Here is a 17,246-nt window from a genome sequence, read left to right as displayed (position 1 = left end):
TAATAATAATAATAATATAGTAAATAGATAAAGAAAATGAAAACAAAAGATTCGTTGGTATATAGAAAAGAAACAAAGAAAGAGTAAGAAGAAGATTATGATTTAATGGTCATAATGGAGAAGTGAGTGATCAAAGCACCTTACTTTAGGAGGACTTCTTACATATACATATATATAATTAAATATATTGGTTCACGTGATCACAGGACAAACATAAAGTGAAGAGAAAAGAAGAAACAAACAAAAAACGAAAGAAAAGAAAAGACCAAGAAGACAAGTGAAGTGAACCACCCACACCCACACCCACTCTTTAATTAACCTTTTTTCTATTTTTAATGTTACCAAACTCCTTCTTCTTATTGTTCAATGAAACATAACAGAAGAAGAGGAAGAAGCAGAAAGTAATTGATGGTGAAAATGAATGTGATGGTGGTTTTGCTGGTAATGGGATTGGTCATCCAACCTTGTCATTCTCTTGAAAAGGAAAAGGAAAAGGAAAAGGAAAAGGAAATGATGATTAAGTTATGGCCAATGCCTAAGGATGTGAAGTTCAACTCCACATCCACTACAACTCTGTTGGTTGCCTCTCATTTCCACCTCATTACCCAATATAAAGACTCCTCCTCCATTCTCAAGGATGCTTTCCACAACCTCATCAATCTCATCAATCTCCCATCTTCTTCTCTTTCTACTCTTAATTCCCAATATTACCTTCTTCATGGCTTAAACGTCGTCCTCTCATCCACCCATGACAACCTTCAATACGGAGTCGACGAGTCTTACAACCTATCCATTCCTCATCCACACTCCACTTCCATTTCCAACAAACCTCTTTATGCATATCTTAAGGTAATTAATTAACTAATTAACATTAATCTCATTCATATTCATATTCATTTTTCTTTTTCCTTTTTTCTTCTTATTCAGGCAAACACCATCTACGGTGCTTTACACGGACTACAGGTTATGTTATATCTGTTGTATACATACTCATTGATTCATTCATGAGATCACTTAAGACTTGAGAATATGGACTATTATTGCAGAGCAGACCTTCAGCCAACTATGCCGTTTTAATTATATAACCAAAACAGTGGAAGTCAACAGAGTTCCCTGGACCATTATTGATGAACCCAGATTCTCTTATAGAGGCCTCTTGATTGGTAACTCACTCACTCACTCATTCTCACTTTACTCTATAAAGATATGTAAATCTAAAGTTTATTATTCATCAGATACATCTCGACATTATCTGCCTCTGCCGGTGATAAAGAGTGTCATTGATTCCATGGCCTATGCAAAGCTGGTATGTAATATGTAATTTTGATTTGATGTCATTTTGATTTTATTAACTGATTTGATTTGATTTGATTTGATATGGTGAATTAGAATGTGTTGCATTGGCACATTGTGGACACACAGTCTTTTCCTTTGGAGATACCTTCGTATCCCAAACTGTGGAATGGTGCTTATTCTAATGCAGAAAGATATAGCATAGCAGATGCCACACAAATTGTCAGCTATGCTCAAAGACAAGGCATTCACGTAATGGCTGAAATTGATGTTCCAGGACATGCTAAGTCATGGTACAATGTAATTCTAAACTTTACTAAATCAATCAATCAATCAATCTATCTAACCATATAACGTAATGAGAGTTTTCATTTTTTTAGGGGAAATGGGTACCCATCTCTATGGCCATCTAAGGACTGTCAGGAGCCCCTTGATGTTAGCAATGACTTCACCTTCAAGCTAATTGATGGAATTCTTTCAGGTATTTATCATACTCATACTCTCATCTAATATATTCTTGCTGTGTGTGCTAATTCACTTTCACTTGTTCCAGACTTCAAGAAGGTCTTTAAATTTAAATTTGTACACTTGGGAGGTGATGAAGTTAACACAAGTAACTACACTAACTAATAATCTATATATGCTTGTTATTATTTCAGTTTTCTTTTTTCAGAAAAGAATAATAATAACAATAATGTTGTGTTTCAGGTTGCTGGACAACCACTCCTCATATAAGAAAATGGTAATTAACTTTTATCTTAAGAAGAAACATATATCCTTAATTAAGAGATATCCAGTTATTTAATAATCTTGTGTGCAGGTTAAGAAGGCATGGTATGAATGGATATGGAGCTTATCAGTACTTTGTATTGAGAGCACAAAGTATAGCACTATCTCATGGATACGAAATTGTTAACTGGTACAGTATATGCTTGCTTTTATATATCTCCAATCTAATTTAATCTAACTATTATATATGAAATTGTTACTTAAGAATCTCTACATCATCCCCTTGTTTGAAAATTTTTACAGGGAAGAGACATTTAATAACTTTGGCAAAAAATTGAGCCCAAAGACTGTGGTACACAACTGGTATGCAAATTGAATAGACCTTATATTTACATGGGATTTGGTATAGAGTATTTTTGTTGAGAGGGTAATAATGATTATAATATTGTGAGGGTGAGCAGGCTTGGAGGTGGTGTTGCAGAGAAGGCAGTTGCAGCTGGGCTAAGGTGCATTGTGAGCAACCAGGACAAGTGGTACTTGGATCATTTGGATGCTCTATGGCAAGATTTCTATTCAAACGAACCGCTCGCAAATATCAGAGACCCCAACCAACAAAAACTAGTTATGGGTGGTGAGGTATGTATGTGGGGAGAACACATTGATGCCTCGGATATTCAACAAACCATATGGCCCAGAGCTGCTGCTGCTGCAGGTATGTAAGCTTACATTGCAATGCATTAATGAATTTCCATCATTGATTATGATGAGGGGGCATTTTCACTCATGGTTTTTCCTGCTTTGAAATGTCATGTGATGTGATGAAGAGCGGTTATGGACGCCTTATGATAAGCTGGCAAAGGATCCGAGGGAGGTTACTGGAAGGCTTGCACACTTCAGATGTTTGCTGAATGAAAGAGGGATTGCAGCTGCTCCATTAGCTGGACCAGGTAGGGTTGCTCCTGAGGAACCTGGTTCTTGCTACCACCAGTAAAATCATCTTTATATTTATAACATTCACATTCATTTGATGTCATGTTACTAATGTGAGTATAAATATTTTCCCATTAGATGAGTTTTGCTTTGTGGCTGGGACACAACATTATAAAAACCATCTCTTTTTACTTGTGCATAGCAATTAGGAACAGAGAAAGCATCTCTTTTATAATATAACAGTGAATAAATTGAAAGGCCTCTGTTTGCACCAGATAGATAAATGGAATGTAAGTATGATAAGATCCTTGCTGTAGAATAATAAAGCAGTAGCCAAATCAAACAAAAATTGAAAAGCCAATTACAAGCTATTGGAGCTCTCAGGCCCCTTTGATGCAAAGAGTGAACACTCATAGGAGTCAAGTCATGGGTGGATTACACGAACGACCTGCTTGCCAATATTCTTGCCAGAAAATAAGCCAACAAGAGCAGATGGTGCACTTTCCAAGCCTTCACTCATGTCTTCAATGTACACAATCTTTCCTTGCTTATAGTAAGTGGAAACATGTTCAAAGAAACGAGGGAATGAATCCAAGTAATCGCTTTGTAGGAATCCTTGTATCTTGATACGCTTGGGTATGACATTGAACAAGTTGTGCATTGTTTGAGGATCAGAGAGACTGTTGAGGGACACCATTCCACAGGCGGCAACCCTACCGAAAACTCTCATGTTCCCAAGTGCTGCATCAAGCATCTCTTTTCCCACATTGTCAAAGTAGATGTCAATGCCTTCTGGGAAGTACCTGCTCCATCCATAACAATTAAACTAAGCTAACTCTAACATCAACATGTTTTAACTCAAATAATGCTATATCTGTCTCACTATACTAAGGTTGTTCATGAACATGAGTATTGGTCCCCCTTACCTACCTAATTAACCTAATTAACTTTATGGTCACCATCACCAGCTGGACCAACCAATCAGATTATAAGTGGTCAATTTCATGGTACCAAGATTGAAAAAAGATAAATGCTAAAAGGTACAAGTGGCCCCTCTTAATTGTTATATCGTTATTGGTACAATATTGTTAATCAATAGCAACACTTAGGTGTCCAATAGCAATGCTCTTCAAAAAAATAAAGGAGAAAAGGGAAAGAGTGAGTAACCTCTTCAAAGCTGCAACCAAGTTAGGCTCATCCTTGTAGTTAAAAGCATCATCAAAGCCAAGCTTATTCTTCAATAAATCAACCTACATTATTATAGTTAATAAATATGTATGAATGTATGTATGTATGTATGGGTATAGTAGTTGTTGGTTAAAGTAATTACTTTGTGGCTTGAACCAACACTTCCAACAACATAGCAACCATGTAACTTAGCAAGCTGACCAACAAGCTGACCAACAGCACCTGAAGCTGCAGAAACAAAAACAAACTCTCCTTTCTTGGGGCAACACACCTCAAACAATCCTACGTAAGCAGTAAAACCCGGCATTCCAAGAAGTCCCAAATGGTATGAAAGAGGAATTTGATTTTGATGATCATCATCAATTTTCCTAAGTTGTTGGGCTTGCTGGGGTGAAGAGGTTAGTGTGTATTGCTCCCATCCAGTCATCCCACTCACATAATCACCAGCTTTGAAATCTGGGTGATCAGATTTCACAACTTGGGACACACCAAAACCTTCAAGCGGCTGTATATAAATATATTACAATACAATAAGTTATTATTACGTTAAGAAATTAAGGAGAAGGATAATATATAAGATATATATATATATATATATATATATATATACCTGGGCAGGAAGAAATGGGGGTAGATAGGAGTCATGAAAATCTCTCATACGACCTCTCATGTAAGGGTCACAAGAGAGATAGAGATTCTTTAGGAGAAGAATATGTTTATTTGGATTTGGAAGGTAATTGAGGTGAGTTGTGTTGAGTTCCATGTCTGATTCCTTTGGAATTGTGTCTACGTAGCCTTTCAGCAACACTTGTTTGTTCTCTATTGACATTGCCATTTTGAGTAACACAGAAGAGAGAATGGATTTCAATATTGTTTGTGTTTTTCTAGTCTAAGACGTAACTCATATTAAATACCCATTTCTTCTTCCACTTACCTAACAGTTCTACTATTACTAACAGTTATTTAACACTGTTACACACACACTCACACTCAAACACAATGAAACGTGACGTGGCACCATTTTGTTTACAAATCCTACCTACTTAGTTACTTTCCAATTTCCATCCACATTTCTCACATTGCAACATTATTCTACTTAATATTTATATACTATAGCAACACTTTCTGATAAAAATATAGGAGGCAGGAGTCCCGAGCACAATGCTCTTATTATTAAGTGTAGAATTTTGGGGTAAGTTGAAAAATACCATTTTTATTTATCAATTAATTAAATTTACATCTAGTTTTATATTTAATTGAAATATATATACCTCTTTTTATATGTATTGTACCCAAAATACTCTGACATAAGAGAGTCACATGGAGAGTATCTTGAAGTGACAGGGGCAAAATTGGTGCAATATTTAAAAAAAAGAGTTAAAAATGGTATACTTTTTTTTTAAAAAAAAAAAACAATATAAAAAAGGTATAGAGTGTAATTTTCTCTAGAAATTTTAGTGCAACTATTTTGGGCTATTTTCAAAAATATGGGAAAAACTATTAAGGTTATGATAAATATGGCATAAAAAGTAAATGTCACTAAATATAACATTATCTAACCAATCAAACTAAAAATATGGTTTTTTTTACCATATAAAACATTAAAAAGAAATCTGACTTTAAAATTCTTAAAAAATAAAAACTTAATTAAATTACCATAAAAATATTAAAATTCTCTTCATATTTATTTTTTAAAAAAATAAAACAAATAGAAATATAGTGATCGCCGAAGTTGTCACTCGTGCCGGAAAAGTCACCGGAGTTTACTGTTGGCACCGAAAAAGTCGTCGGAGTAGCCACCGGTGCTGGAAAAGTCGTCGGAATTGCTGTCGACACCGAATAAGTTGTCAGAATTAGCATTGTTGCTGGAAAAATCACCAAGAAACTAGTTTCTTGATGAAGAAACAGGTTTCTTGGTGATTTTTCTGGTAATTTTCTGGTGATTTTTCTTGGCCGTCTATGTCAAGTCCGATGACTATTCTGGAGTTTGATATCGGTGCCGGAAAAGTCGCCAGTTGCCGGTGTCGGAAAAATTGCTGGAGTTATTGCCGTCGTCAAAAAAGTTGTTAGATTTGGTATTGTCGCCAGCAAAATCACTAGAAAAATCACCAAGAAAGTAGTTTTTTCATTAAGAAACCGGTTTCTTCACCAAAAAAGTGGTTTCTTCATCAAGGAACTAATTTTATTACACAACAATAATAAAGATTATGAAAACAAAACAAAAATGATATACACTAAAAATAAGTAAAACTAGATTCATCAATCAACCAAATAGAGAAAAAAATACTAAAAAAATTACCAAGAAACTGGTTTCTTCATCAAGAAATTGGTTTCTTGATGAAGAAAAAAAACCAGTTTCTTGGTGATTTTTTTTCGGTTACTAAATCATCTACAATGCCAATTCCGACGAATTTCCCAGAATTTACTGTAGGTACTGAAAAAGTCACCGGAGTAGCTGTCGGTGTATTAGTCGTCAGAGTTGCTAGCAACGCCAGAAAAATCGTCAGAATTGCCATTGTCGTCAGAGAAATCAATGAAAAAATCACCAAAAAACTGGTTTCTTCATCAAGAAACCAGAAACCAGTTTCTTGGTAAATTTTCCGACGACTATGCCAATTCTGATGACTTTTCCAAAGTTTGCTATCGGTGTCGGAAAAGTCGTCGGAGTAGCTGCTAATGTCAGAAAAGTCGTCAAAATTGGCTAAACCCTAAACCCTTAGAAACCGGTTTCTTGGTGATTTTTTCAGTGATTTTTCCGGCGACAATACCATTTCTGACGAATTTTCCGACGCTGGTAGCAACTCTGCGTGACTTTCCCGGCACCGACCGCTACTCTAGCGACTTTTCCGGCACCGACAGCAAACTCTAGTGACTTTCCGGCATCAATGACAAATAAAACTTCCTAAACAAATAAAAACATTAAATATAGGATTTGAAAACCTAATTACATATATATATATATCATATCAAAATACCATAAAAATACCTAAAAACAAAAAAATACTATATAAATTGGTCAAATTTAAATGTGCCATATTTATCATAAAAACTTTTAAAATCCCATATTAAGTATAATATCCTTTTTGTTATATCGGGCTTGTAATCAAACTTCAAACATTTGGGCTTCTAATTAGATCATGAATAAAAAGCCCATCTAGAGCCCATTTCTACCCTATGAGCTATAATACAAGCACTTTCAGTTTCAGATCCGAGTTGGTTATTGTTTTCATATTGGGCTATTTAAAAAAAATATGGAAAAAAAAAGTAAAATTTTGATATGGCATACAATCTTAATTGCACTAAATATGGCGTTTTTAAAAAAACTTAAAAATATAAAATAAATCATCCTAAATAAAAAGAAGTACTATAAAAAAATTTAAATTTTGTACGTAAATTTTACTTCTATATAATCAAAACCAATTTTTAGTTTCTTGAAAAATAAATTAGTTTTTTGAATAAATAAACTAATTTCTTGATGAAAGATCTTTGGTGAGTTGCTCTGACCGATCGTCACCGGATGGGTAAAAAAAATTAAAAACTCGTGTATTAATTTTACTTCTATATAATTAAAACTAGTTTTCTGGTGAAGAAACTAATTTTTTAATGAAAATTATTTTCTGGATGAAGAAATCAATTTATTGATAAAAAAACCAATTTCTTGATAAAAGATCTTTGGTGAGCAATTTATCTAAAAATTAAATTTACATATACATGGCATAACAAATACCATAAAATAGTTTAAAATAAAAAAAAAATGTCATAAACAATGACTAAACTTTAAAACTGTCATATTTAAGTAAGAAAAAAATTAAAAGTCATATTAAGTGCAAATTCTTCTTGTAGATTTCTTTCTCTTCTTTTTTCTTCTGCCACTATATCACACTTTTATAGTTTTTTTCTTTTTAACATTGACATTAGTATATGGAAAGTGATTTTTTCTTTCTTTTTTCTTTCTTTTTTTTAGCAAAGGAAGAAACATTTTATTCAAACAACCACTGACAATACACATGCTTAAGCAGTAACCAAATAACTTAGAAATTGTCGATTACATCTAGAACATATTTTTCTCTTTTCGTAAGCTTTTTACCTTTACAAAACAAAGCTCTAGCTTTCAAACTCTGCTCTTGGTCACTAATCATCTTGATTGAGCTACAAACTTCATCAATGACACGCATATTTCGATTACATCAAATGTGGTACACAAGTGCAGCTACAACAGCATCAAACACAAAGGTAATCAAACCTCTTTGCTGCAAGTTGGACTTGTTATGCCAGTCAAAAAGATTAGAAGGCCAAGCATATTGGTTGAACCACTTAGACACCTCCTAGATCTAATTCTTAGAATAACAGAAGACGAAGAACATATGTAAGTGAGATTTAATCTCAAGATCACAAATCAAACAGATTATAGAACTCACATTGAGAATTTTATCAAGAAGATCTCAAGTTAGAAAATGATTGTTCAAAGCTTGCCACAAAATAAATTTGTGTTTTGAATATCTCTATTAATAAGAGAAAGGTTGAAATGTTTCAGTTTCACCTTAAATCTCCAATGAACTACATGTTGCCAACAAAGCATGTTTATCAATTTTCTCTCTTATTTGGATCAATTTTGAGAAGTACCAACTCCCTACGCATCAGTGTTAGGAACAAAATTCCAAAAAATCTCTGTTCTTCATATAAATTTCATTAACCCAATAATCCCAAAGGTTGTCTTGTTTAGTAGAAATAGTCTAAATATGCTTTCTATAAGAGCTAAATTTCACTTCTTCCCCTCTCTAAAACTAACCTCACCGTAATGTTTGGGTAAGCAAACTTGCTCCTAAGAGGTAAAGTGAAGCTTATGGCGATTACCCGAGCTACTCCACAAAAAATCTTTGCAAAGTTTATCAATAGCAGTAGTAACTTTTTGCGATTGTATAAAAATACTCATCTAGTAGTTACGAATTTCCAATAAGATAGAGTGAGTTAATTGAGCCCTATTTGCAAAGGAAAGAGGACGGTTGGCCCAACCATGCATCTTTTTTTGGATCTTATCTAGAATACCCCCACACTCTAAAGCCTTCCACTTGGTAGGATGAAGATTGACCCCAAAATATTTCAAAGGTAAAGAACTCTCATCCATCTTTGAGATTTATAAAAGGCGTTTTTTATAATCCAAATCAACACCTCCAAAACAAATGAGATATTTTGAGGTGTTAATAGCTAACCCCGTCACCTCACAAAAGTTGGAGAAATCCTCATGTATAATGTTGTAGGCATAAATATTACCTTTGCAAAAAATAACTAAATCATCTACAAAGCAAAGATTTATTAGCGGCAAAAACTTACAGAAAGGATGGTAACCAAAGCCTTTAGAAAGAGATGCATGAGTGAGCACCCTCGTATAATAGAGGAGATATTGGATCTTTTTGTCACAACCCCTTCTCATCTTTGAAAGCACCATAAAGTCTACCATTTAATATAAGAGTGTAAGAGGTACTGCACAAATACTTCAAGATCCAGTTGATCAATTTTGAAGGGAAGCATAACCCTTTGAGAAAATTCGCAATAAATCACTACAACAAAAGAGACTTTTTATTCCACTTTTTACACTTGAAAAAATAAAAAATTAGATAAACACTGTTACATTTGGAGCCTTAAATAAAAATTTAGAACAAGTGTCTTGTTTAGAAAACGGACAAAAAACAATGTTTGAAATGCTATTTTTATGCACTTGCCACTTAGCATTTTAAGTGGGACTTTTTATCCCGATTTTTACAAAATAATCGGGATAAAAGGTCCCTATATATTTGGGCCTTTTAATTGTTGGGCCCATCGGACCCGACCATAAAAATCCAAAAAAAAATTGGTCTTTGTGCGCGGCATCGGACCTTCTTCTTCTCCAGTAGTCTTTGTGTGTCGATGTTGTTTACGGTGTTGTGGACGGTGGTGAGGAGCCGGCGTTTTGGGCGGTGGTGAGAGGCCGGCGCTTTGGGTGGTGGTGAGGGGGATTGGAAGTTGTGATGCGGTCGGTTGTGAGAGAGAGAGAGAGAGAGAGAGAGAGAGAGAGAGAGAGATAGACGAAGAGAGAGATGAGAAAGAGAGAGAGATGGGGTTGAGTTATGAGAGGGGTAGTATTGGGTTTTAGGTAAAATTGTCACATATTTTCAGTTTTCATATGTATTCAATTTGAGAAAAAATTATCCCTCAATTAATGCATAGATATTCAAATTTTCCTCTTAAAATTAAATCACATAGAGTATATGTGACAATACGTCCAATAAAAAACCTCCATTATGCTCTTAGGATGGATTCTATTATATTGGGAGAATTGACTCACGGAAAGTACTTGTTTAGTTATATAATATATATCAATTAATTAATAAGATAGGGAATAAAATAAGGTGTTGTTTTCAAGCACTAGTGGAGACAACTCAGCCTAACCCCATTAGTCAAATTCAAGTCTTTTTTTTATAGGGGTGGCAAAACGTGTCATCGTGTCGTGTTCGTGTCATATTTTATGTGACCCACTTTATATTTCGTGTCAAGCGTGTCGACCCATTTTTTGACTCATGTCTAATTATCTCAACTCTAACCCGACCCGTAAAAAATCGTGTCGTGTTCGTGTCGACCCACTATGACCCGTTTTGATATTATTAAAACTAAAATTATAGAGAAAATTAATAAATTTAAGCTCCATTAAAAAACTTATATACATTTATGTATATATAGTTTGTTATATATATAATAAAAATTAAAAAAAAAATAAAATATTTTTAATTTCATATTAAAGAAAATTAAATTTAAAATTTTTTAACTTAACATTGAATCACTAAATATATATTTTTATATAATTATACTATTATTATTGATTTTTTATTTTATTATATTTAAAAAAATTGTGTCAAACGTGTCACATTCGTGTTAAGCGGGTCGTGTCGACCCATTTTCGACTCGCATCTAATTTTCCCGATCCTAACCCGTAAAATTCGTGTCGTATTCGTGTTCGTGTGCCGTGTCGAAACCCGTTTTGCCATCCCTATTTTTCTATATTAGCCACTACCGTCACAGTTCACACTCACACATGCACCGATCCAAACACAATTTTTACTTAAATTATTGATGACTTAAACAAAAATAAATAAATAAATAAATAATAGTAATATTATTGTAATTAATAATGTTATTCTTTATCTTCAAAAAAAAAAAGTTATTCTTTATTGTTAAATGTATTTGATTGAATCAACTTAATTTTTAGCATATATTAAATTATTTAATACAATTTTTATGGTATCATTAATTAGACAACTATTTAGATAAAGGCTTCTTATGAAGTCTCTCATTTGCAAATGAGGTTTTAGATTCCTCAAATAGGACAAAATATATTATAATGTAGCAGCGTTTACTTTTTGAATATGATACTGCTTACAAGTTACAATTGTGTTTCTACCGGCTACTGTCAAAAAAATTGTTGTTTAATGTGTCCTTTTTTTTTTTCTAAAAACAATATGTTTCTCAAGATATTACTGTAATTTTTTTTTTTTGTTTAGATGCATTTTTAATGAAACAATATGTATTCAGATAGAGAACATATGTATGAGTATGAGTGTATTTGAATTTAAATATCATTGACTTGGCAATGAATAAAGTCCATATGACATGATGATCTTTCCTCCATTATTTCTTTTCTAAATCTTCATTTTAGTTCAAATTTTCGTATCCAGTTTTATTTATAAAAGAAAGTAATTTTGACATCTATTCAATATATTAAATTTGTTCAATTGAGATTGAATGTTAATAGTTTTATTTGTACCTTATAAAATTATAAGTACACTTTAATATAAAAAAATTAGAAAATTACTCTTAAATTTTTTTAAATTTTATCTTAAAATTTAAAATATATTTTATAAGCATATCTTATAGGAATATGAGAATGGATTTTTTTAGGAAACAAAACTACAATAAATAAAAAACATATATTCTATTGTTAACTTAAAAATTCGTTAAGATTAATCAGGACTTGATAATTAATACTTTGAATATAATATTGTTAAACAAATGCATCGAATTTAAATACTTGATAATAAAGAAAAAGACAGAAATTTTTACGTGATTTTCAGTTAATTCTATATACTCTACGAGTATATATTTTTTAGGAGATTATAAACGAGGATACAATTTCGCAAAATTTTTCTAAATTAGAAATTTGGTCGTCCTTTGTACATTGTTTTTTTTTTGACAATAAAATAAGCTGCAAAGAGGATCAATACAAATCAAAGAGAGCAGCAAACAGAGGAGACTAAACCGAATCCTCAATGGCATCCCCTCGCAACCTAATATCCCCCCTCGCAAGAAAGTGAGCAGTTGTGTTGAACTGACGCGGTAAGTGCAGAAGGGAAACATCAGGGAAATTGGAAAAGGAGTGTCTGATCTGATCGACAAGGAGTGAAAGGGTCGAGTTATCCTGCTATTTATAAGAATGTAGCAGTTATGTTTTTTTAGTATATATCAAATTATTTAATACAACTTTTATGATGTCATTAATTAGAGAACTATTTACATAAAAAGTGTTGTTGCCAACAACCTAGCCTTTGTTTTTCTTTTGGTCTTCCATTCAATATTATATAGACTACACTTTGAATTGGTCTGACAACGACAATTATTTAAAAGAAAAAGAAAAACAATAAAATGAGAAAAGAAAAATGCAAAAGAACAATACTTGTGAAAAACTAAGACTGAGCATAAAATTTAAAATACCGAAAAAACTGTTCAAACTAACTTACAGAATATCATTGGAACCGAAATTGACGGAATCGAAAGCCGAAAAAAAGTAATAATACTTTAGTTCATATTTGATTACTTTAATATTTATAATTTACATTTGTCAAATATAATTTAACTTTATAAAATAATAAAAAAAGTAATAATACTTTTAATTAAAATATATTAAAAAATATTAGCAAAAAAATAAAGACCTCTCTATTTATTAATTTTCTGTTATATAGAGTCAGTTTTTATATGGTCGGAGCTCATTTTTTAAGTTTCACTCTTTATTTTAGCTAAAGAGTATGGTTGGAAATACTCTAACTTACTACTTGTTTAGGGTGTTATTAGGCATTAAATGATCATATTAGCATTGGTAAAGATATGTATTAATGATACATAATAGGACATGTACATCCATACCTAACTGATAACAAAGTTCTCATACCAAAAGAAAATGTTTTATTTAGTAGCCCACAAGTTGTAAACGGTAAAGACCCAAATCATGCAACCATATCCTTTTAGGCTAAAAGAAAGAAAATATATATAGGTGCATTTTTAATGAATATTACCCATTAATGAGTAATATTAGAAAAAATTGAGTTTTCATGATTAATTTTTTAATTTAATTAGAAAAATTTCTTATTTTTACTATTATACATGGTGGGGTTGTTTCATCAGCTGAAAACAAATAATAAAAATAAAAAAATATAATAAAAAAATAATAAAAATAGTTGAGTTTGACTTAAATATTTTTCATATAAAAATATTTTTGATATAATATAAAAACAAGTATTTTTTGATATATTTTTTTAAATTAAATAGTTAAATAAAGTATAAAAATTTAAATTTCTTTTTTATTATTGGTTATCGGATTAAAATCTAATGGTTTAATATTTTTAAAACTAATATTTATAGTTATATTTGTTTAGTACCATCAATGAGTAATACACATTGAGAAATATTCCATATATATATATTTTAATTGAGAAATATAATTTTCAAAATAAAATGCTTAATAAGTTAAGCCATATATATTATTAGAATTTGTATGCCTTTGATTCACTAATTATTGTGCCACTTAATTAAATTTAAAAGACTATTAATCATGACGACACACACAAAGAGTAGTAAATAACAGTACTCATAGAGATGAAGGAATGAGGTGAGTAGTGTTGATGAGTGGGGCTTTAGGTTTCAAGAGGGAATCCAACTCAGTGACAAAGGTGTCCATGGCCTGGGCAGGCAAACAAAGAGGGACCACAATCCCTTGCTCACCCCTCACCATGTTCTTGAAAGGAATGTAGAAACTGGCAACCCCTGGAACAGCCCCAACACCACCCTTGGCAGCCCCACCGTACACAGCCTTCCCCCACCCCACGTCCACATCCCCAAACCCTGCATGTGTCAAGTCTGACACAAGGTACGACCTCACCACAGTGAAGTGAGGTCGTCCCTTGCTCACCATCAGATCTGCCACAGACCTCATATACTCATCCGTCACCGCATCCTTCGCCCTCTTCACAAGCTCCAATGCATACCCAATTGGATTCTTGCAAAGCTTCCCCGCTGTAGTCACCGCTACAGGGAACGCAAACCCGTTACCGTAGTACCCCCGAGGTAGAGGAGGGTTAAACCTTGACCGCGCGTTCACTATGCAGATTATGCGCACCTCTTCCTCTGCGTCCATCTTCAAAGCTGCTGTGCGGCATTTCCACAAGCATGCAGTCAGCAACTCGAAGGTGGAAGCCTTGTGGAACTGAGGAGGAACTAACTTCCTTAGCGCCGTCACCTCGGTGGGTCCGAAAAAAAAAGAGCGGTGAGCCATGTCATCCAAGGGTATGATGGTACCCTTGGTGTCAGCTACTTGGTCATACTCGCGGTGTTCGCAAGTGACACGAGGTGGGTTCCTGGCATTCAGGAGCTCCCTCTGCCACACCGGCGGAATAGAAGGGGAGTCAGCGCCCCGCGCTATCTCCCCTAACGCGGTCATGAATTGAACCAAACCTGCAGCGTCGCTCATGGTGTGGTTCAAACGGAGAGCGAATATGAAGCCGCCACAAGCAAGGCGAGTGACTTGGATAAGAATCAAGGGAGAGTTAAGGACACCAGCGGAGCCAGGAACATCGAAAATAAGATCTTCCAAGCAAGGAAAGGGGGGTTGAAGAGCATCCCCAAAGTCCTTCAAGGTGACATCTGCATCGGCTTCGACGAAGAGGACCCCCTCGGCGGTGCAGTCCACTGCAAGCTTACGTTGTGTTCCGGGTAGCTCCCTGAGCCTGCCAGCAAAAGGATAGTAAAAGATGAGGGTTTTAGCGAGTGCTTGTGTGATGACTTTGGCGGGGTCTATTCCCTTCATGGATGGATCGTACTTGTAAAATTGTATAACAGGAATATGAAAGCGAAGACCTTCTTGGTCGTCTATGTCAGAAAGTAGTTTGAGCTCTTTGGGTGTTGGCTTAGCCGGAGCCACCAGTTGGGGTTCTGACCTTCGGACCTTGAACACTAAGGCCATCTATAATTATTTGATATTGGATAGGTAACAAATTCAAATACAACTTAATTAATTAGTACTCTTAAATTATGTATATGTATATATATATATATATAGAAGAAGTGAGAAGAGCAGAGAAGAGAAGAGATTGCATAATAATTATATAATAGTTATAGTGGCAGACATTAACATTATATTATTGGTTTTGCTTTTTGTTAGTGGAAGTGGAAAGAGGAGAGTGATAGCGATATGATTACTGATGAAGTTGAATCAACTTAAAGAAAGTTCCTTTCTGGTAAATTTCTTGGCTATGGTGTGGCTGCTCCAATTTGGATTAGAGCCACAATAAAAAAAAAAATTATTTATATTAAACAACACTGCTCTTACGATGTGACAAGACGTCCAATAAAAATCCTCCATTATGGTCTTAGGATGGATTATATTGTATTAATATATATCCATTGATAAGATCGGGAATAAGGTGTTGTTTCCAAGCACTAGTGGAGACGACTCACACACCCTTTGAGTCAAGTCAACCATTCAAATTCAAGTCTTTTTCTATATTAGCCATAGCCACCACCTTCACACTTTACACTCTCCGAAAATTATCGTGCTCTTATAGAAATATCAAACTAATAAAATTACAATTCAATGACAAATAAGAACAAAATCACAAATTAAATAATGTTACAACACTAAATAATATATACACATAAAATAGAAAATATAGATGAAAAAGAAGGATTACAACTTAACCAATAAACTACACATGAAACACAATATATAAATAGCATAAATATTAAAGAAATATGAGAGCAATCAATACCACATACTAGGGGTGTTCATTGGATCACATCCAATGGATTTGGACCCATCCAATCCAATCCAATTATTTATTGGATATTAGATTTTTTCATCCGATCCAATCCAATTGAATTGAGTCATCCGATCCGATCCGATCCAATGGATGTATTGGATTGGATCGGTTCCATCCATTGGATGCTTTAACTAGTTTTTTATTAGATTGGATTGGATCCATCCAATAGATCCCATGGATGAATCTAATCCATTTTAACCACTATTTAGACTAATTTTATTAAAAATATATATATATATATGAAAAAACATAATTTAGAACCTAATAATCTAACATAGATAATAAAATAATATATAAAATATTAAATAAAATAATTAAATATATAAAATTATAACTATTAAATATGATTGGATGGACATTGGATGATATTGGATTGGATTGGATCAGTTATCCATTGGATCGGATGTCTCATCCAACATCCGATCCGATCCAATTAGATTTTTAAAATTTGCATCTGATTCGATCCAATTATGATTGGATATTCGATTCTATTGGATCGATTGGGATTGGATTGGTCGGTTGGAATTGGATTGGATGACTTTCTGCACACCCCTACCACATACACCACAAGTGTATCATAGGAAAATTACAAAACTTGAACAAGGTCTTACACCTTTGTTCAAAAACTTATTTTCCCATACCACAAGCACTAAGAGAAAAAAAAAAGAATGGAAATAGTTTCCGGAATTTATCAAGCCTAAAGTGTTTCTAGCAATGTGCTCTCTTGATAGAAACTTGTTCACCTCAAAGTAAACTCAAGACCTCTATTTATAGTATTTTGAGGATCACATTTGAAAATCAAATCCTTTCATTATATGTCTGTTACCAACACTTTAATTAGTGTTTAATGGGATAAAAACGTTAGACAAGAAAGCTGGAAACATCCTCAATTAATTTATGTCTGTTTATGAACGTTTTCAAAAACTGATTCCAGGTATTTGTAAAACACCCATAAAACAACATAAAAACAACCATTAAACAACTGTTTCC

The 17,246-nt window shown here is 33.4% G+C and overlaps 3 protein-coding genes and 1 long non-coding RNA gene across 5 annotated transcripts; 1 reads left to right on the top strand and 3 right to left on the bottom strand.

The window, feature by feature from the left end:
• Positions 1 to 77: 77 nt before the first annotated feature.
• Positions 78 to 3,230, top strand: LOC115699114 (beta-hexosaminidase 3). The gene is made up of 12 exons (XM_030626354.2): positions 78 to 849; positions 928 to 963; positions 1,052 to 1,163; positions 1,236 to 1,306; positions 1,390 to 1,586; positions 1,674 to 1,774; positions 1,847 to 1,906; positions 2,002 to 2,035; positions 2,114 to 2,212; positions 2,326 to 2,385; positions 2,484 to 2,734; positions 2,847 to 3,230. Exons 1-12 carry the CDS (start codon positions 409 to 411, stop codon positions 3,011 to 3,013), a joined length of 1,629 nt encoding a protein of 542 aa, XP_030482214.1. The 5' UTR covers positions 78 to 408; the 3' UTR covers positions 3,014 to 3,230.
• LOC115699115 (2-alkenal reductase (NADP(+)-dependent)) lies at positions 3,158 to 5,216 on the bottom strand. Its single transcript, XM_030626356.2, has 4 exons — positions 4,751 to 5,216; positions 4,283 to 4,645; positions 4,120 to 4,202; positions 3,158 to 3,755 (listed from the first exon to the last, which is right to left on the bottom strand). Exons 1-4 carry the CDS (start codon positions 4,973 to 4,975, stop codon positions 3,377 to 3,379), a joined length of 1,050 nt encoding a protein of 349 aa, XP_030482216.1. The 5' UTR covers positions 4,976 to 5,216; the 3' UTR covers positions 3,158 to 3,376.
• A 2,932-nt stretch (positions 5,217 to 8,148) lies between these two features.
• On the bottom strand, positions 8,149 to 10,879 carry LOC115699024 (uncharacterized). 2 transcript variants are annotated; one of them, XR_004008282.2, is made up of 2 exons: positions 9,472 to 10,879; positions 8,149 to 8,477 (listed from the first exon to the last, which is right to left on the bottom strand). It is a non-coding gene; the product is annotated as an uncharacterized LOC115699024 (long non-coding RNA). The 2 variants fall into 2 exon arrangements; XR_004008281.2 differs by having other exon boundaries at positions 8,149 to 8,471.
• Positions 10,880 to 13,883: 3,004 nt separating this feature from the next.
• On the bottom strand, positions 13,884 to 15,797 carry LOC115700764 (benzyl alcohol O-benzoyltransferase). The gene has a single exon (XM_030628404.2). The coding sequence runs from the start codon at positions 15,398 to 15,400 to the stop codon at positions 14,030 to 14,032; it is 1,371 nt and encodes a 456-aa protein (XP_030484264.2). The 5' UTR covers positions 15,401 to 15,797; the 3' UTR covers positions 13,884 to 14,029.
• Between the last annotated feature and the right edge of the window lie 1,449 nt (positions 15,798 to 17,246).

This window comes from Cannabis sativa, chromosome 8, assembly GCF_029168945.1.
Source record: "Cannabis sativa cultivar Pink pepper isolate KNU-18-1 chromosome 8, ASM2916894v1, whole genome shotgun sequence".
NCBI lineage: Eukaryota > Viridiplantae > Streptophyta > Magnoliopsida > Rosales > Cannabaceae > Cannabis > Cannabis sativa.
This window is presented reverse-complemented; position numbering and strand designations above follow the sequence as displayed.